The 20,665-nt window shown below is 47.1% G+C and overlaps 1 protein-coding gene across 2 annotated transcripts in view; it reads left to right on the top strand.

The window, feature by feature from the left end:
* Positions 1-18,613, top strand: part of WDR59 (WD repeat domain 59) — a 75,170-nt gene extending 56,557 nt beyond the window's left edge. For both annotated transcript variants that reach the window (XM_049786340.1, XM_049786339.1), the window contains 8 exons: positions 5,762-5,895; positions 6,387-6,468; positions 7,920-8,032; positions 9,611-9,761; positions 9,848-9,920; positions 12,135-12,261; positions 12,754-12,896; positions 17,905-18,613. In XM_049786340.1, coding sequence (XP_049642297.1) covers positions 5,762-5,895; positions 6,387-6,468; positions 7,920-8,032; positions 9,611-9,761; positions 9,848-9,920; positions 12,135-12,261; positions 12,754-12,896; positions 17,905-18,140 — 1,059 coding nt within the window. In that variant the 3' untranslated portion in view covers positions 18,141-18,613. The remainder of the gene's footprint in view (positions 1-5,761; positions 5,896-6,386; positions 6,469-7,919; positions 8,033-9,610; positions 9,762-9,847; positions 9,921-12,134; positions 12,262-12,753; positions 12,897-17,904) is intronic.
* Positions 18,614-20,665: the final 2,052 nt, after the last annotated feature.

Below are 20,665 nucleotides of genomic sequence, written 5' to 3'. Positions count from 1 at the left end.
TTTTCTTTTTCTTCTTCTTCTTCTTCTTCTTCTTCTTCTTCTTCTTCTTCTTCTTCTTCTTCTTCTTCTTCTCTTCTTCTTCTTCTTCTTCTCTTTCTTCTTCTTCTTTCTTCTTCTTCTTCTTCTCTTCTTCTTCTCTTCTTCTTTCTTCTTCTTCTTCCTCTTCTTCTTCTTCTTCTTCTTCTTCTTTTCTTCTTCTTCTTCTTCTTCTTCTTCTTCTTCTTCCTTCTTCCTTCTTCCTTCTTCTTCTTTTCTTCTTCTTCTTCCCCTTCTTCTTTCTTCTTTCTTCCTTCTTCCTTCTTCCTTCTTCTTTCTTCTTTCTTCTTCCTCTTCCTCCTCCTCCTCCTCCTCCTTCTTCTTCTTCTTCTTCTTCTTCTTCTTCTTCTTCTTCTTCTTCTTCTTCTTCTTCTTCTTCTTCTTCTCCTTCTTCTTCTTTTCCTCCTCCTCCTCCTCCCCTTCCCCTTCCTCTCCTTCTCCTCCTCCTCCTCCTCCTCCTCCTCCTCCTCCTCTCAGGAATCACTCCTGGCAGTGCTTGGGTGAGAGGGTAGATGGGATTGACTCCAGGTTAGCTATGTGCAAGGCAAGTGCCCTATCCACTGTACTAGCACTCCAGTCCCTGCAATCTGATTCTTAATGACAGATGTGAATCAAGTGAGCCTGTATGGGGAAAGGACCTATGCTAGGCTCAGAGGAATCTTAGTGAGGTTTTCTAAATCATCACCCAAGAATACAGATCCACTAGGGAAGCTCTTACAAGTCTATTGTATGGGGAAGCAGATAGGAAAGTCCCAGAAAATACACTATGTTTATTTCCTGTAATCCTACGAAGGGTCATCGCCAGAAGTCCTCCAAGATCACTCACTATCTTTGCATTTTCTTCTGGCTCCTGTGTGACATCTGGATTTGTTTCTTCTGATCCCTCCAACCCAAGACTGTGACTCGGGGGAGTGTCTGTTGACACCCTATTTCTTTCTTTTTGGGGGAGGGGTTTGGGTCACACCCGATGGTGCTCAGGGGTTACTATAGGCTCTGCACTCAGAAACACTCCTGGCACACTCGGGGGACCACATGGGATGCCAGGAATCGAACCAGGGTCCATCCTGGGTTGGCCACATGCAAGGCAAACGCTCTACCACTGTGCTATTGCTCCAGTCCTCTGGACTCCTATTTCTGTTGTCTCCGTGATGGGAGGTTCAGCAGTGAGAAGTCCCAGCTCTCATGTCCACCTCAGCATCTCAGCCTGAGCCCTCTGCTCACTTTTGTAGGCCTTCTGCAGACTGCACAAGGCTTGGCAACCCTCAATTGTGGAATTGTGATGTTTGGTGGAGGAAGGATCAGAAGTGAGTGGTTGGCAATTACAGCATGCAGCTGTACAGAAATGAAGGAGCTCGATTTAAATGGGCCAGGAGGGGACTTAAGTGGCAGGGTATATATTAGAATGTATGAGGCCCCAAGTCTGATCCCTGCCTCCCTGTGGTCCCCCACGCCCTACCAGCCTCAGACCCTGTATCACTGGGTGTGAAGAAATTATAGGGCAGAAATGATAGCACAGTAAGTAGGGCATTTGCTTTGCACACGGACAATCCAGCTTCGATCCCCAGCATCCCATATGGTCCCTCAAGCCTGCCAGGAGTAACTCCTGAATACATCTAGGTATGATCCCAAAACCAAAAAGGAAAAATTATAATATGTAATGGACTAAATTAGTCAAGACCTAATTATTTTTTCCTAAAAAAAAAGATAGAATTGGGGCCAGAGAGATAGCATGGAGGTAGGGCATTTGCCTTGCATGCAGAAGGACGGTGGTTTGAATCCCGGCATCCCATATGGTTCCCCAAACCTGCCAAGAGCAGTTTCGGAGCATAAAGCCAGGAGTAACCTCTGAGCATCATCAGGTGTGACCCAAAAACCAAACAAACAAACAAACAAAAAAACTCCATAAAATTTATTGAGATATCCCAGTTTATAATAGTGTTAATATTTATGACTTAGGCCTATAATGTTAACTGCATCAAGTCACTGTGAGTGTCTCAACTTCCTCCACTATGTCCCTCGGTTCCCTTTACTCCTCCCTTTTTTTGTTTTTGTTTTTGATTTTGGACCACACCCAATGACGCTCAGGGGTTACTCCTGGCTATGCGCACAGACATTGATCCTGGCTTGGGGGACCATATGGGATGCTGGGGATCAAACCAAAGTCCATCCTGGGTCAGCCACTACAAGGCAAATGCCTTACCGCTGCACTAGCCCTCCAGCCCCTCTCTTCTCCCTTTTTGAACCTAAAGTAATATACTTGCAAACATCTGTAACAGGTACGGATAGAGCAGCCTGATAGCCTGTGACCAGAGCAAGCCAGTGAGGAAACTGGCTGCCCTGGGCCCTGTGTGGGCTGTGCTGAACTCACCCCATCCTGGAGCAAGCAAACCATTGCAGCCTCTTCAAATGAAGCTTATTTTGAGTCATAGAATAAAGACTTGTGTATCGATCAATGGGAAATAGGAACTGCACTGCTGCTTCAGCTCAAGTGAGTTCAGGTTCCACTATAATGATGATGCAGTATTTGTACAGACCCCTTAGGATAAGCCTTGGCTGAAGTTCCAGTACTTCAGCTAAACGTTTCCACTGACTGGCCTACCAGATGCCCTAACTGTAGAGCCTTGGGCAATCTTAGGTAGTAGATGGGCCCACCAAAGGCCCATCTAAAAAAACATTTGAACATAGGGACTGGAGCAATAGCACAATGGTAGGTTGTTTACTTGCATATGGCCGACCCAGGACTTACTTGGGTTAGGTTCCCAGCATCCCATTTGGTCCCCAGAGCCAGCCAGGAGTGATTTCTGAGCGCAGAGACAGGAGTGACCCCTGAGCACTGCTGGGTGTGTCCACCCCCCACCCAAAAAAAAACACATTTGAACATAGACCTTAAGTCAAGGAAGCAAGATCAGATATGAATCACTCCTGTGAGGTATCTGAGCAATACTGCAGCAGATGGGGAGCTTGCCCTGCACAGGGCTGACTTGGGTGCCATCCCTGGCACCACAGTTGGTCCCTTGAACCTGCCAGGAGTGATGCCTGAGCACAGAGCCATGAGTAATCCCTGAGCATTGCTGGATGGCCCTAAAACCAAAACAAACAAACAAACAAATCACTTGTGAAAGACTATTTTTTGTTGTTGTTGTTTTTTGGTTTACACCTAATGATGCTGAGGGGTTACTCATAGCTATGAGCTCAGAAATTGCCCGGGATTCGAACCACCTTTCGTCCTGGATCTGCTGCATGCAAGGCAAACGTTCTACCACTGTGCTCTCTCCTGCCCCATGAAAGACTACTCGTGAGATTTAAAATAAAATAAAATGAAAATATGTAATCATTATAATACAATAGATAGGCTTTGTTGTATGCGGTCAACCTGAGTTCAGTCCCAGCTTTCTGTACAGTTTCCCAAGCCTGCCAGGAGTGATCCCTGAGAGCATTTAGGTCAGGAACAGCCCCTGTACATCACTGCGTGTAACTCCCACCTCAAAAACATCTAATCTCGGGGGCCGGAGAGAGAGCATGGAGGTAAGGCATTTGCCTTGCATGCAGAAGGTCGGTGGTTTGAATCCTGGCATCCCATATGGTCCCCCGAGCCTGGCTGGAGCGATTTCTGAGCATAGAGCCAGGAGTAACTCCTGAGTGCTGCTGGGTGTGACCCAAAAACAAAACAAAACAAAAAAAATCTAATCTCAATTTCCATGAATTTGTTTATAAGGGGCCGAGCAATAGCACAGTGGTAGGGTGTTTGCCTTGCACGAGGCTGACCCAAGATGGACCTGGGTTCATTCTCTGGCATCTCATATGGTCCCCCAAGCCAGGAGCAATTTCTGAGCGTGCAGCCAGGAACAACTCCTGAGCCATCACCCGGTGTGGCCTAAAAACAAAAACAAACCCAAAAAAAGAATTTGTTTATAATTGCTGAGTTTTTTGGTCACATGTGTCAGTCTCTCACAGCCTGTCCACTCCTCCAAGTATTAACCCTGTGAACTTTGCAAAGATGGGTACGAGCCACAGGTCACCACCATGAAGAGAATATGGATAGAAGTCACCAGGGGCACGTGGGTCAGCACATATAGTCAACGACATCAGGACACCATGGCTTCCTAAGTGTGTGTGTGTATGTGTTGTGTGTGTGTGTGTATGTTATGCTCAGGGACTACTTCTAGCTCAGTGCTCAGGGCACCACGTAGTGTCAGGGACTTGCATAGCATGTGACTATCCTGTTGAGCTCTTTCCAGCCCTCCTGGCTTCCACCTGCACCCCTTTACTAATTCTCCCTCCTTTGTCAGTCAGTCAGCATGACACTTCTTTCTTAAATAGAATCACTGTGGTAGCTTATTTTTTTGTTTGTTTACTTGAGCAGAGCTAACCATCTGACTCCTGGCTCTGTGCTCAGGGATTACTCCTGGAGTTCTCTGGAGACCTTATGGGATGCTGGGGATTAAACCTGGGTAATTATCTGCAAGGCAAGAGCTCTAACCGCTGTGCTATTGCTCCAGCCCTGGTAGCCCCCTTCCTAAATATGGCAATAAAAGGAAGTTCCCCCTGAGACTGGTTCCATTTGGAACTCTGGATGGGACATTTCAGTAATTCTCATTTTCCAGCACATATCTCATGGCCTCATCTTCTCCTCCCCCCACAACCGTTTGTAGGCGAGGCTTAGGGGAGATTGAACAGCTAGATAGTTCCTCATGACCCTCTGCACTCATAACTCAGTTCCCTCTGCTCAATAATTCCAGACATTCTAAAATTATCACTGTTAAAAATTATCAAAGCCAGGCACAGTGGCGTTTGCCTTGCAAGCATCCGATCCAAGGACCAAAGGTGGTTGTTTCGGATCCGGTGTCCCATATGGTCCCCCGTGCCTGCCAGGAGCTATTTCTGAGCAGACAGCCAGGAGTGACCCCTGAGCAATGCCAGGTGTGGCCCAAAAACAAAAAACAAAACAAAAAAAAAATTATCAAAGCCTACTAGGAAAAGCAAGTGTTTAAGTGTTTGTTGTTTTCTTTTTGTTCCATTTTCTTTGAACTGCTAAGTTTCTGTGTACCTGCCACAGCCTGGGTACTAATGAGCCTCACACAGCTCTGTCTGAATTAAATTTTCAACAAATCCAATGAAAACTGATAAGACAATGATCAGTGGCAAGTGAGAATTTTCAAACTTGGAACCGAACCAACTCTGGGAGGAGTAAAGAATCTTCCTTCTCCCACATTTTCGAGGTCTTTACTGGTTTTTTGTTTTCTGCTGTTTTTCTTTCCTTTGTTTTTTATTTTTTTATTTTTGTTTTAGTTCATTTTATTTTGGGGCCACACCAGCGGTACTCAGGAGTTACTCTGCAGTTGGGTCATTCCTGGTAGTGCTCGGGATCATATGGGATGCTGAGGGTCAAACCCGGGTCGGCTGTGTACAAGGCAAACACCCTCCCCAGCTGTGCTATCATTCCAGCCCTATTCATTTAATTTGTTTGTTTTTAAATGAAAATTCTGGCTTCAAGGGATCCCTATTCAAGCACCTGCAGAATGTACATAGCCCCGCAGCATGTGCTGCTTTTTGCAGTTGGGATTTTGTACTCAAGAGCCCCAGTGTCCCCTGTCACCCTTTTATTTCCTACAGAGGCTGAGCCATGTGGTGTGGGCATGATGCACCAACTCCACAACTGTCACTGCCCTGTTTCATCACACAAGATATGTTCCCTGTACCTCACAGCCTCTCATCTCCCCCGCAGAAATCAAGGAGGTGGAAGAGTAAGCGTGAGGGGTCAGATTCTGGTAACCGGTCTATCAAGGCTGCTGGGAAGGTCGTCATCCAGGACATTTCCTGCCTGCTTCCAGTTCACAAATCGCTGGGGGAGCTTTATATGTAAGTGCAAGATGGCAGGGTGACCTTGCCCATTTCATCCATCCTCACAGTTGCCACACTTTTTTTTTTTTGGTATTTGTTTATTTTGTTTTTTTGGGCCACACCTGGCAGTGTAGTGCTCAGGGGACCCTATGGGATGCCGGTGGTCAAACCTGTCTTGGCCATGTGCAAGGCAAATGCTCTCCCCATTATGCTATCACTAAATCCTTCAAAGAAAAACATTTTAATCTGTTTGCTAAACCAGGACATATAGTCTGGTAGTTAGGCTAGAAAACAATCTTCTCGGGGCCGGAGAGATAGCATGGAGGTAAGGCGTTTGCCTTGCATGCAGAAAGGGTGGTTCAAATCCCGGCATCCCATATGGTCCCCCAAGCCTGCCAGGCATGATTTCTGGGTGTAGAGCCAGGAGTAACCCCTGAGCTCTGCCAGGTGTGACCCAAAAACAAAAAAAAAATAGAAAGCAATCTTCTCGTTCCTTCTCAACATTTCAGACTGAATGTGAATGACATTCAGGAGACGTGCCAGAAGAACGCCACCTCAGCCCTGCTGGTGGGAAGGAAGGATCTCGTCCAGGTAGGTCCCTGCCTAGCTGCAGTTTTGGTGTTTTTCTCTCACAGCAGGTCTTTTTTTTTTTTTTTTTTTTTGGTTTTTGGGCCACACCCGGCGGTGCTCAGGGGTTACTCCTGGCTGTCTACTCAGAAATAGCTCCTGGCAACATGGGGGACCATATGGGACACCGGGATTCGAACCAACCACCTTTGCTCCTGGATCGGCTGCTTGCAAGCAAATGCCCGCTGTGCTATCTCTCCGGGCCCAGGTCATTTTTCTTGAGGCTTGTGAGTTGGTGATATTTCAAGACATGATACTTCCTTTGTTGTTCTTTTATTTTCTTTGTCAAACTCAGAGTGGCTAAACTCAGAGCTAGCTGTTTGTTTGTTTGTTTGTTTGGTTGGTTGGTTGGTTGGTTTTTGGGTCACACTCGGCAGCACTCAGGGGTTATTCCTGCACTATACTCAGAAATCGCTCCTGGTGGGCTTGGGGGACCATAATGGATGCCAGGATTTGAAACAATGACCTTCTGCATGAAAGGCAAACGCCTTACCTCCATGCTATCTCTCCGGCCCCTTTTTAGTTTAGTTTAATTTTGTTTTGTTTCGTTTTTCAGAGCTGGTTTTTAAATCCATTGCACATGTTTCTTTATGGGTGCTTAGTTGAGAAGGTGCAAAATGTACTTTTGTTTTTTCAATCTCTTATACCATAAATATGGTTGTATTATCTAAATCTGTAAAGTTTTGTATTAATTGGGAAAGACAGATCCTTAAGGGAAAAAATCAAAATGTACTTTTCTTTTGTGGTTTTTTTTTGGGGGGGGGGGGCGGATAGGGGAAGGCACACCAGTGGCACTCAGGGGTTACTCCTGGCTCTGCACTCAGAAATTACTCCTTATGGGCTCAGGAACCATATGGGATGCTGGGGATCGAACCCCAATTGGCTATATGCAAGGCAAATGCCCTGCCTCCTGTGCTTTGACCCCAACTTACTCTTTTTTCACTCTTGTCTTGTTACTATCTAGCCATAGACAAAGCTAATATATTGGTGATAGAACAGAATCTAGGGGGCTGGAGGTAAGCACAGAGGGAAGGTACTTACTGTAGCCAACCCAGGTTCCACCCTGGCACTAGATAGAGTCCCCTGAGTTCTGCCAGGGGTGATCCCTGAACATAGGAGTAAGTCCCAAGGACCACTGACTATGTCCCAAAACCAAAAAGACTTACTTAATCACCATTTCTTCAAGGTTTGCTGAACGCAAGTTGCTAAAGCTCATGCATCTCACACATGATGGGGCATCCAAGCCCTCCGAGGAGCTTGTTAAAGATGTGAATTCTGATTCAGTCAGCCTACAATGAGGCTTCAGATCCCACCTTTTAGCCCACAGAGGAGCCCGCACGGGGAGCTGCATTTGGAGACTGGCAAACTCTCCAACCTCCCCAGGCTGAGTCCACATTTCTCTCTGATCTGCCCAGGTTTGGTCGCTGGCCACAGTAGCTACAGATCTTTGCCTTGGTCCAAAGTCTGACCCGGATCTGGAGACACCCTGGGCTCGACATCCATTTGGGCGACAGCTGCTGGAGTCCCTGTAGGTTCTGAGTGCTAAAAGTGATGGATTGGGTGATGTCCCTTCTGGGTCTGTGAACCCTTTGGGTATGAATGTGTGGGAGAGGGTTGCGGAAGCCTAAAGGGTGGGGGAGAAAGCATGATCTCTCCTTTCAGAACTACTAGAATTCCTGTGCAAAAAGGATTCCTTCCAGCAGAAGGAACTCTGGTGTCACTTAGCAGGAATGTGAGACTCATGTCCTCGAGAGATTGATGCTTTAGTTCTGGGTCACCTCTTCATCCAATACAGGAATTTGGGCTCCTGAACTGGGCCATTTGACTTGACCCCATGCTGGAGAGTTTAACCCCAGAGCAGATTTGAGCACTGCATATTGATTTGTTTTGCTTTGTTTGTTTGTTTTGTTTGGGGCCACACCCAGTAATGCTCAGGGTTGCTCCTGGCTATATGCTCAGAAATCGCTCCTGGCTCAGGGGACCATATGGGACACCGTGGTTCGATCCCTGGGTCAGCCGTGTGCAAGGCAAACACCCTACCGCTCTGCTATTGCTCTGGCCCCTGCACATTGGTTTTTATGGTTTCCAAAGGCCTAGATGCTTTTGCCCTAGGCAGTTTATGAAAATTTTGAATTCAAATTTTATTTCTTGTGCTGCAAACTGGAAATAAAATGTACCAAATGATTGGCAGCTACTTGAATCTTCATTGCTGTGAAGCCTTGGTCCTGACCAAGAAACAGGTGCTTCAATTCTTTGGAGTAGTGACTTGATTTCTCAACTGAGGCCTGACCCAGCACACCTGCCTCAATTTTCTCACTCTTGCTCTGAGGTGGTAGTGCTTGTTCTGCTCACCCTTAGGGTAAAGTTCATATACTGCAATGAAGGTGAAAACTCTCTTTAAAAGGTGTAGTATAAAAAAAAAAAAAGCGTAGTATAGGGGCTGGAGTGGTGGCACAAGTGGTAGGGTGTCTGCCTTGCATGCACTAACAACCTAGGACAGACTGCTGTTTGATCCCCTGGTGTCCCATATGGTCCCCTAAGCCAGGAGTAACCCCTGAGCATCACCGGGTGTGGCCCAACCCCCCCCCCAAGTGTAGTATATTTCTTGGAAATAAAAAATCAATATTGGGACTGGAGCCGTAGCACAATGGGGAGGGTGCTTGCCTTGCACACTGCTGACCCAGGTTTAATCTCTGGCATTCCATATGGTTTCCTGAACAACAGAAAGAAAGGACCAGTATTCCTCTGCAAAGGCAGAAGGTCAGTCTGATCCTGACCCCACTCTTAAACACAGTGGGCCTGAACAGAGCAAAGGGACAAAGCAGGCCTTGCAATCAACATAGTGGACTTACGCTCTGGTTTCCTGACTCATGCACATGACCTCTGTTCTCACGTGTCATGTTCAGGACCATGTTCTTTAGCTTTAAGGAATCAAGTAGATGCCCAGGGCAGTGGGATTTTCCTTTGAACCAAGACTGGAGAGAGTAGAGTGACCTCACACTGAGGTCAGTGGGATTAGCTCCATTCCTGGAGGAGTCCCAGGCCCCTGGCACCAAGGACACCTTCTCTTCCTTCCCCCTTTCCCCCAACTCCCCTTTTCCACCAGGTTGGCTCATTATTGCCGACTCCGGGACGTCCAGACATTGGCAATGCTCTGCAGTGTGTTTGAAGCGCAATCTCGGCCGCAAGGAATCCCTAATCCCTTTGGGCCCATCCCTGGCCGGTCCTCAAACCTTGTGGTGTCCCACAGTCGCTACGTAAGCCCAAGCATCCCTGCTGTGTGTCTGACTCTTCCTGGGAAGCCTGCCAGACATAATGCTGACACTGCCTATTTGTCCCACAGCCCAGCTTTACCTCCTCTGGCTCATGTTCCAGCATGTCCGACCCAGGGCTCAACACAGGTGGCTGGAACATAGGTAGGTGCAGCAGTGACTCGTCCCAGACGTATTTCAGTCCTCGCAAAGCTGCCTGTAACTTACTGGTCCAGAGTATGTGTTTTGATTGAGGGTGGCAACTACAAATCAAAGGTGTTTTGGGGCCAGTCTGGCATGCTGCTGTGCAGATAGCTCAGTGTCAAAGACTGAGCCTGGATCTCCAGGCTGCCAAGCATTGATTGGTTCAGCCCATTGAGCTGAATACAGTGTTTTTGGTGGATGGATATTTAACTGGTTTTCTGGGTCTCTTATTTCTAAAACTTTATTGTCATGGGAATGTGTTTCTCCCAGTTGAGCAAGCCATTTCTGTAGGGTCTGGGGTTGTGTGTCTGTCTGTGTGAGATGCAAAACATGTGTTACACTATGTATGTGCTGTACTACTGAGCAGTTGGATATTTTTTATCATAATTTTGAACTCCTGATAATAGTAGTTTCCAGTGTTCATCCTTCTTTTTCTCCTTCCCAAACCCCTTCCCTGATTATAATGTCTCCTTTTTATGTGAAAATTAAAGCCCAGTCTGATTATTCTGGCCATAGAAATCTAATGAGGGGTTATATTGACATGTTCCAGATTTTAAAATGTTTCTTGTTTTTGCTTGTTTCTGGGCCAGACTCACCCACAGTGCTCAGAGTCTGCTCTTATTCCAGTACCTGTGTCACTTTTGGTGATACTCTGGAGACCCCACAGAGACCAGGACTCCATCCTGCAAAGCAGGGGCTCCAGTTTCTTAACGCCTGATATTTCTCTCTTATTATTATTTATTATCTCTTATATATATATATATATTTTTTTTTTTTTTGGTTTTTGAGTCACACCCGGCGGTGCTCAGGCATTACTCCTGGCTGTCTGCTCAGAAAGAGCTCCTGGCAGGCACGGGGGACCATATGGGACACCGGGATTCGAACCAACCACCTTAGGTCCTGGATCAGCTGCTTGCAAGGCAAACACCACTGTGCTATCTCTCCGGGCCCTGTTTTATCATTTTTATAAAAGCATTTCGGGGCTGGAGCCATAGTGAATAGGGAACTTGCCTTGCACTTGGCCAACCCAGATTCAGTCCCCAGCACCCCATATGGTTCCCCAAACTTTGCTAGGAGTAATCCTTGAACTCAGAGCCAATCCTGAGCACTGCTAGATGTGGCCCCAAAACAAAAAAAGCAGTGCATATTCAGTAAAGAAAAGTAGATGCAAATATTAGAGGAGGAAACAGTAATCATTAATCCTCCACCTAGAAATAACATTTGTTCATATTCTAGAACATTTTCTCCCAGTTTGTGGGTGTGTGGGGCCCTTCTCGGGCTGTGATTTTATGTTCATTTTCAGACTTTCTCAGGATCATTTGTCCATAGCATTTAGGAATACTTGATGTTCCTAAACTGTCATTTGCTTGTTCAGTCCCTATGTCCCTATTTTTAAACTACTGTTAAGTAGCAGACACCTGTGCCCAAGAAGAGGAACAGAAAGGAGGCACTTGCCTCACAGTGACTGTGGTGGTTGCAACTCTGGTTCCATGTATAGTCACCTGAGAATCATCCCTGGAGGAGCCTGTGAAAATTGCCCACTGTACCCGCCCCAACCTAAAATAAAAAATTAGGAAATATCTATGTTTTTTTTTTTTGTTGTTGTTGTTGTTTTTGGTTTTGGGGCCACACCTGGTGGTGCTCAGAGGTTACTCCTGGCTCTGTGCTCAGAAGTTACTCCTGGCAGGCTTGGGGGACCCATATGGGATGCCGGGGATCAAACCTGGGTCCGTCCCGGGTTGGCCACGTGCAAGGAAAACACCTTACCACTGTGTTATCACTCAGGCCCCACAGGAAATAACTAAATCCCTGCCCTTAAAAGTCAGAGTAGGAAAGACTTCTGGCTAGTTCTATTGCTTGCTTTTCCTTTTTGTTTTTGGAGATATACCAGCTATGATCAGGGATTACTGGTTACTCTGCACTTGCATCACTGCTGGTGGAGCTCGGGGTACCATGTGGGGTTCTGAGGATTGAATCTTGGTCTTCCGCTTGCAAGGGCAATGCCCTCCCTGGGATGATATTGCTCTGGCCCCTGTTTTGTTCTCTTCCTCAGACCTTTTTCTTGAGCCCTGTTTTCTCCCGGGAGTAACTGGGATATGTGCCTTGTTAGGGAATATTCCAGATGTGCCACTGCATCTCTGATGCCTTCTTTCTTTCCCCCTTGACTTCTTCTAGCGGGAAAAGACCCTGAGCACATCTCCTCACCCTGGGGAGAGTCCTCGCCAGAAGAGATGCGCTTCGGGAGCCTGACCTACAGTGACCCTCGAGAGCGGGAGTGTGACCAGCATGATAAAAACAAAAGGTGCAGGGGCTGGAGTGATAGCACAGCAGCAAGGGCATTTGCTTTGCACATGGTCAATCAGGGTTCAATCCCAGCATTTCATATGGTCCCCCAAGTCTGCCAGGAGTGATTCCTGAGTGCAGGGCCAGGAGTAAACCCTGAGCACCACCGGGTATAGCCCAAATTAAAAAAGAATAAAAGGAGCCGGAGAGATAGCATGGAGGTAGGTTATTTGCCTTGCACGCAGAAGGACAGTGGTTCGAATCCCGGTTTCTCATACCCGAATCTGCCAGGAGCGATTTCTAAGTGTAGAGCCAGAAGTAACCCCGAGCGCTGCCAGGTGTGACCCAAGGACCAAAAAGGATTGCAGAAGCCTCCCCACGCACCTGGTATCCAGAACAGCTCACACAGGCCTCTCAGTTCCTGTTCCCCATAAATGTGTTCATTGTCATCTACACTCAAGCTTGTTTGGTTGGAAAGGAGCTGACAGGAAGTCTTGGCATTTGCCCCCAGGCTTCTGGATCCTGCCAACACCCAGCAATTTGACGACTTTAAGAAATGCTACGGGGAAATCCTCTACCGCTGGGGTCTAAGGGAAAAGCGAGCAGAAGTGCTGAAGTTCGTTTCCTGCCCTCCTGACCCTCACAAAGGAATTGGTGAGAATGAACTGTTTCCTTCTTGTCACTCTCTGTAAGGCCCTATCATTGGATTTGCTCATATACAAGGCTTGGAGTGAAGGGTTTTGGATTTTATTTTTGGGGACCACACTTGATATCAGGGCTTACTCCTGGCTCTGTACATGGTGTTGGTTCCTGGTAGACCAGGGGGATAATATGGGGTGCCATGGATTAAATTGGAATGAAGGAGCCGGAAAGATAGCAATGGTAGGGCATTTGCCTTGCAAACAACCGACCCAGGACCAACATTGGTTCAAATCCCGGCATCCCATATAGTCACCCGAGCCTGCCAGGAGCGATTTCTGAGCGCAGAGCCAGGAGTAACCCCTGAGCGACATCGGGTGTGACCCCCCCCAAATATAAATAAATAAATAAATTGGAATGAAGTTTTAGCTTCTTGTTCATTAAGTAGAAATTTTGGAACTGCCTTAGGCTTTTGAAAATTCAGAATCATCCAGCTCCCTCCCCCCTAGAACTGGTCTTAGTATTTCTGGCAGCCCATGGTCACTAACACACATAAACACACTCATATACACACAGAGTTCAGGGGTCAGAGAGCTAGCACAAGGGTAAAAGTGCTTGCCTTGTATATGGCTGATCCCAGTTTGGTTTCCAGCACTATGTGTGGTTCTCTGAGCATCACCAGGGTCACTTGTGAGCACAGAGTCAGGAATGGCCACTGTGCATCACTAGTTGTGCTCCCTAAAATTCAAACAAACAAAAATAGTTTGCATTTCATGGCAAGATTAACTTTGTCTTGAGAAACAAGTTATTTTTATATAACATGCTCTGGTATTGGTGGGAAATAGGAATATTTATTAGAATTTGCATTCAGCTATTATATATCAAGTGCTTCTTAGGCACTGTGCTTCTATATTTCTTCCCCTTCTGGAATTTAGACCAGGGATGGAGGAAAAGTAAATACTTACAAATAGTCAAACTATTAGAACTAGTAATACACAGGTAAGGTGTTTTCCTTGTATAGAGCTAACCCAGGGTCAGTCCCCAGCATCTCCTATGGTCCCTCTGAGCCCACCAGGGGTAACCCTTGAGAACTTCTGGGTGTTCTCCCCAAAAATAAACCAGTACTAAGCCAATCAACAATGCTAAGACTGGGGCCGGAGAGATAGCATGGAGGTAAGGTGTTTGTCTTGCATGCAGAAGGACAGTGGTTCGAATCCTGGCATCCCAAATGGTCCCCTGAGCCTGCCAGGAGCAATTTCTGAGCATAGAGCCAGGAGTAACCCCTGAGCGACACCAGGTGTGACCCAAAAACCAAAAGAAAAACAATGCTAAGACTAAGCTGGAAATCATGAGGGATTGAGTCCCTGATCATATTGGGCGATTACTATGGAAGAGCAGTAGAAGATCTTTAAATTTCAAAAGTCAAAAGTGGTTCTTTGAGCATCAGTGTGTTTAGAGGGGGGTGTTGGAAAAATTTTCCTCCCCAATTAGTGGTGAGTTCTAGGCAGGAGTGTCAGTATTATTTGTTCAGAAGTCTTTACCTCCTTCTTTTATTTCTTTTTGGTCTTTGCTTTCTTAACTTATTAGGTAGGAAGTTACTCTTAAAGATAAATGAAGTGGGCCCGGAGAGATAGCACAGCAGCGTTTGCCTTGCAAGCAGCTGATCCAGGACCAAAGGTGGTTGGTTCAAATCCTGGTGTCCCATATGGTCCCCTGTGCCTGCCAAGAGCTATTTCTGAGCAGACAGCCAGGAGTAACCCCTGAACACAGTCGGGTGTGACCTAAAAAAAAAAAAAAAAAAAAAGATAAATGAAGGGGCCGGTGAGGTGGCGCTAGAGGTAAGGTGTCTGCCTTGCAAGTGCTAGCCAAGAAAGGACCTTGGTTTGATCCCCGGTGTCCTATATGGTCCCCCCAAGCCAGCGATTTCTGAGCACTTAGCCAGGAGTAACCCCTGAGCATCAAACGGGTATGGCCAAAAAAACAAAACAAAAAAAAGATTCTTTTTTAAAAAACAAACAAACAAAAAATAAAGATAAATGAATAAGATTAGAGTGAAGCGTAGATTTTGATGTTGAGTAGCAAGGATTATTTTACTCTACATTAGTGTGTGTGTGTGTGTGTGTGTGTGTGTGTGTGTGCGCGCGCGCGCGCGCCGCGCATGTGTGCACACGCACCCTGGAAAACAAAATGCAAAGGCACAAAGGTTCTCGAACCATTTTTAGAGCATGTCAATGAATGTGGGCATATAGGGGAGCTAAAGGAGTTACATGGAGCCATTAGTCTTTCAAAAGTAGCTTTCCAGGGCTAGAACGATAGCACAATAGGGAGGGTACTTGCCTTGCATGCAGCCTATCCAGGTTTGATTCCTAGAATTTCATTTGGTTCCCTGAGCACCACCAGGAGTGATTCCAGAGTGAAGAGCCAGGAACAACCAACCCCTGAGTACCACCAGATGTGGCCCCAAAACAAACAAACGAAAAAAGTAGCTTTCAGGGGCCGAAGTGATGGCACAGGTGGTAGGGCGTCTGCCTTACACACGACCGCAGTTTGATCCCCCAGCATCTCATATGGTTCCCCCAAGCCAGGAAGGATTTCATTTTTTGTTTGTTTGTTTGCTTTTTTTTTTTTTTTGCGCCACACCTGTTGACACTCAGGGGTTACTCCTGGCTAAGCACTCAGAAATGGCTCCTGGCTTGGAGGGACCATATGGGACGCTGGGGGATCGAAACACCTATCCCAGGCTAGCGCTTGCCAGGCAGACGCCTTACCTCTAGCACCACCACTCTGACCCCAGCCAGGAACGATTTCTGAGCGTAGAGACAGGAGTAACCTCTGAGTGTCACCGGGTCTGGCCCAAGACCTAAAAACAAACGAACAAGCAAACGAAGTAGCTTTCAGGGAGAGTATAAGAATGAGAGATTCATAGCTATCCCAGCACATCCTGGCCTAGCTTCTCTGATAGTCCTACCCACCTTTCTCCCTGCAAGGAGTGTGGGGATGTCTATAATCCAGAGAGAGAAATAGGAGCTAAAGAAGATAGAAGGTTATTCTAGAATGAATGGAGAATACATCTGAATAGCATTACTAGCAGTCTTAAGATTCAGAATACAGGGGTTGATGATCATAAAAGAATCTCAGACAAAAAATAAGGTAAGGATGGGGCGGGAGCAGTGGCGCGGAGTGGTAAGGCATCTGCCTTTCCCGTGTTAGCCTAGCAATTCAATCCCCCAGCGTCCCATGTGGTCCCCCAAGCCAGGAGCGATTTCTGAGCACATAGCTAGGAGTAACCCCTAAGTGTCACCAGATGTGGCCAAAAAAACAAAACAAAACAAAACAAATAATAATAATAATAATAATAATAATAATAATAATAATAATAATAAGGAAAGGAAAAGTCATTTTGTCTATGAAATCTTGACTTTGGACACACTGAGATTCACTCCCCCCCACCCAACACACACACACACACACTCACACACACACTTAGCCCATGATGGGAGGACCTGGTCACAGGTCTCCCCACCCCAGTTAGTCTCCTCCCCGGGGAATCCAGCCATTTCCTCCAAACTAGGGGTTCTCAAACTTTTTTTTTTTTTTTGGTTTTTGGGTCATACCCAGCTGCACTCAGGGGTTACTCCTGGCTTTACCCTCAGAAATCACTCCTGGCAGGCTCAGGGGACATATGGGATTCAAACCACTGGCCTTCTACATGCAAGGCAAACACCCTACCTCCATGCTATCTCTCTGGCCTGGGTCCTTAAACTTTTTAAACAGGGAGCCAGTTCACTGTCCCTCAAAATGTTGGAGGGCCAGACTATAGTTTAAATAAACTATGAACAATAGTAGCCTGCAGGCTGCAGTTTGAGGACCCCTGCCTGAGACAGAAGTAGAGTCAAAAGACACCGAAAAGGAGGGGAGTCGGAGATTGTGACGCACATCCCACATGTAAACTGCAGCCTAGGACAAGCAGGACAGGCAGCAGCAGCAAAAACATCTGGCAGGCCAAATAAATGTCCTTGGCTCCTCTGTAGGCTGCATGTGGCCGATAGGCCACAGTTTGAGGACCCCTCCTCCACATTCTTGTGACATCTCCATGACACCTGAAGCCCCTGTCTCCTGCAGCAAGGGTGAGGGTGATGGTGGATTTTATTGTGGGAGTGTTGGTGTTTGTATTCACAACGTCTCAGAATTGGTTTTAGGAAGATGATGTGTGTGAGTTAGAGGAGGTGCCAAACACCCAAACCTGTCTCCAGATGGAAGGTACCAGATCTCATTTTTCTTTTTCTTTTTTTGGTTTTTGAGTCATACCCAGCCGTGTTCATGGGTTACTCCTGGCTTTGCACTGTCCATACTGGATCAGCTGCTTGCAAGGCAAACACCCTACTGCTGTGCTATCTCTCTAAGCCCCAGATCTCATTTTTCTTGATTTTCCTCAAGGTGAACCAGAACTTTTCTCAGGGGGGCAAGGCCAGGGGATGGCTAGCCTCTGCCCCCAAGAGGCCCCCTGTGCTCACCTGAATTGTGTGCGGCTGTTGGTTTTGCGCCCATCTGTTTGCTGGTTTGTCTTTCCTGAGCCCTGACTGTCTTCACACGCTTCAACACATGGCTGGTAGCTTGTGGCTACCTTCCAGCCAGCCTTGACTTATTGGTTGGTTTGTTTTTCAGTCATACCCAGTGGTGCCCAGGGGATATTCCTGTTCTGCACTCCTGGCCGGCTCATACGGGACACAGGAAATTGAATCCGGGTTGGCCACCACCCCATGGGCTATCCCTCAGGGGGACCCCCCAGCCAGCCTTGAGAGGCCCCTTAGCTTGCTACTTCTAGGGACTATAGCAGCTTGTTCTATGTACCAGAAATCCTCAGCAATGTCTTTTATTAGAAAGAACCTAGCAGGGTGGAACCTGCAATGCTCACCCCTAGGGGGGTTTCCTGCCTTCTTCCCTGTACCCTTCCCGCCCCCAGAGTGCCAATGTTCCTTTCTTCTCTCTGACCGTGTCTTCATCTGGCCACCCTCCCATGCAGAGTTCGGGGTGTACTGCAGCCACTGCCGCAGTGAGGTCCGGGGCACACAGTGCGCCCTCTGCAAAGGCTTCACTTTCCAGTGCGCCATCTGCCACGTGGCTGTGCGGGGCTCATCCAATTTCTGCCTGACCTGCGGCCACGGTGGCCACACCAGCCACATGATGGAGTGGTTCAGGACCCAGGAGGTGTGCCCCACCGGTTGTGGCTGCCACTGCTTACTGGAAAGTACTTTCTGAACGTCACCCGGTGTGGAATCTGACAGAAATTCGGCCCCCTGAGAGATGTCAGAACCCAGCGCCAGCTCCACGGGGCTCGCCGCAGCACCAGCTGGCTCCAGCCTCTGCCTTCTCATCTCCTTAGAGGACATTGGCACAGATGACCCTGCTGAGGTCCAAGGAGAGATGTGCCTGCCTCCTGCACTGTGGACCTTCTCATTCCACCGACCATTTGGAAACCAGGGGCTCCTGCAGCAACGGGGTCCCCAAGCCAAGTGACAGTGGAGGCTCTGCCCACAAATGGGCCTATGACCTGAGTCAGTGCCTTTACTGCACTGATGGATGTGGCCTTGTGAAATAACAAAACTCAGTGATAAACAGAGGACATATGAAAGGATTCTCAACTCCTTTCTGTATGTTTGTTTTGTATATTTGTATATTGTCCAGATTTCTTCTTGAGCTAATAAAGTTCTTATGGCTTTGGGGGAAGAAAAGATTTAAGTTTTGATGACTCTTTCACATATCTGATTTGATTTTTTTTTAATTTGTTCATTTGTTTTGTAAGTAACTGGTGGTGCTCAGGGCCTACTCCTGACTCTGTACTCAAGGATTACTCTTGGTGGGACCCAGGTAGACCATACGGGATGCCAGGGATTGAGTCCAGCTTGGCCACATGCAAAGCAAATGCACAACCCACTGTGCTATTGCTCCAGCCCCTGCAGACCTGATTTGAAGTTGAGGCTGGAAGGTGGGACCCAAGTCAATGTGCAGGTTTTTAGTGGAAATGCTGATTTACTTGTGTCTCTGACAGAAGAAAATAGAATTTGATGTTTATGGTTCTTACTTGTGCCCCCTATCTTTCTTTATGTGAGAGGGGAGTGGGGTGCACTGCAGAGTGAGCTTGAACAGCCCTCTCCTGCTTCAGGCTTGCTGGGTAAGGTCTGTACCTTACCTTCATCTGGGCCACCTCAGATCTTCCACCCATGTCTGGCTGGGTTCCCTGCATTCACCAATTTTGGGGTCCACCTGGTGGTTGTCAGTGCTTCCAAGTTTGTGTATGTCAGGAAATTTTTTTTTGATATTTTATTTGAAATTTGTTTCCTGGAATTAAATGATCTCAAGTTAAAGATATGGAAAGCTTCCTGTTTTGAAATAGGAAAGCGTCGTACTTCACTGTTTAGACTTTGGGTCGGGCCTCAGGTATGGACTGTGCCGACAATGTTAAAGGCTAAGGCTAAATGTTAAAGGATAAAGTCTAGTGCTTAAAGAATGAGATTGGCCAGAATGTCCCATAGGTGGGTGGGTAGGTAAGTAGTGGGTATGGTTTTACAGTACTTATTGAAGGTACACAAACACACACACACACACACACACAGAGCCACACACCTATGGGCACACGCACTTCTTGTTTAGTTTGCTTTTGTTTTGGGGCCACACCTGGTGATGCTCAGGAGTTACCTGGCTCTGTACTCAGGAATCACTCCCGGCGGGCTCAGGACCATATGGGATGCCAGGGGATTAAACCCAGGTTTGTGTGTGCAAAATACGAGCCCTACATGCTGTTCTATCTCTCCGACCCTCAGACTCATTTCTTGCAGATGGTTATGACTAAAACATTGGACACTGCCAAAACAGAGTCCAGGATAAGAGCCTGGATTGTGGTAGAGCAGGGTGTGGCAGGCTCTGTGTGTGTGTGCATGCACGTGTGGGCTCAGGTGGCAGCACCTTTACAGAGCAGAGATTGGCCAGCAAAGAGCAGGGAGACCTGTGGAGGTGGCAGTCTGCTTGGTTCACTCAGCTCTTTGCCTGACTCTGTGATGATGGAGCAGGTGGGCAGATGCCCCGAGACAGACACCGTTGTGGTTCTCAGAGACACCATACACATGTTGAGAGCGATTTTTTCCCCCAGTTGCTGAGAGAGAACTGGCCTCATTTCTCCCTGTTAAGAACTAATGTGTTCAGGGGAACAAAGCAATGGCACAATGGGTGGGGCCAGAGCGATAGTACAGCAGTAAGGCATTTGCCTTGCATCTGGCTGACCCAGGCTAGATCTAGGTTTAATCTCCGGCATCCCATATGGTCCCCTAAGCCAGGAGCAATTTCTGAGCGTGTAGCCAGGAGTAACCCCTGGGCATTATCATCATCGGGTGTGCCTCCCCACAAAAAAAAGCACAATGGGGAGGACGCTTGCCTTGCAAATGACCAACTTGGGTTTGATCCCCAGCAGGATCTCACCAGGAATGATTTCTGAGTACAGAGCTAGGACTAAGTCCTGAGTACTATAAAGTGTAGCTCAGGAAAATAAAATAAAATAAAAAATTTCTTGTTTGAAGGAACTTGTCTCTACACCAAAAGACCATGTCATGGGTGTGGAGAAATAAGACCTGTGAAGCTTCTTCCAGTATAATAATACCTTCTTTCATATGTTTTTCTTTTGAATTTCCAAGTTAGCAGAACAAAGGGCTAATATGGAGAAAAGAAATAGAACAAAACAACAAACCGCACATTTGGAAATAGTCTGGATGCGGTCATGGTGAGTTCCAAGC

This window comes from Suncus etruscus, chromosome 14, assembly GCF_024139225.1.
Source record: "Suncus etruscus isolate mSunEtr1 chromosome 14, mSunEtr1.pri.cur, whole genome shotgun sequence".
NCBI lineage: Eukaryota > Metazoa > Chordata > Mammalia > Eulipotyphla > Soricidae > Suncus > Suncus etruscus.
Note: the sequence above shows the minus strand (reverse complement) of the source record. Positions and strands in the feature narration are given on the sequence as shown.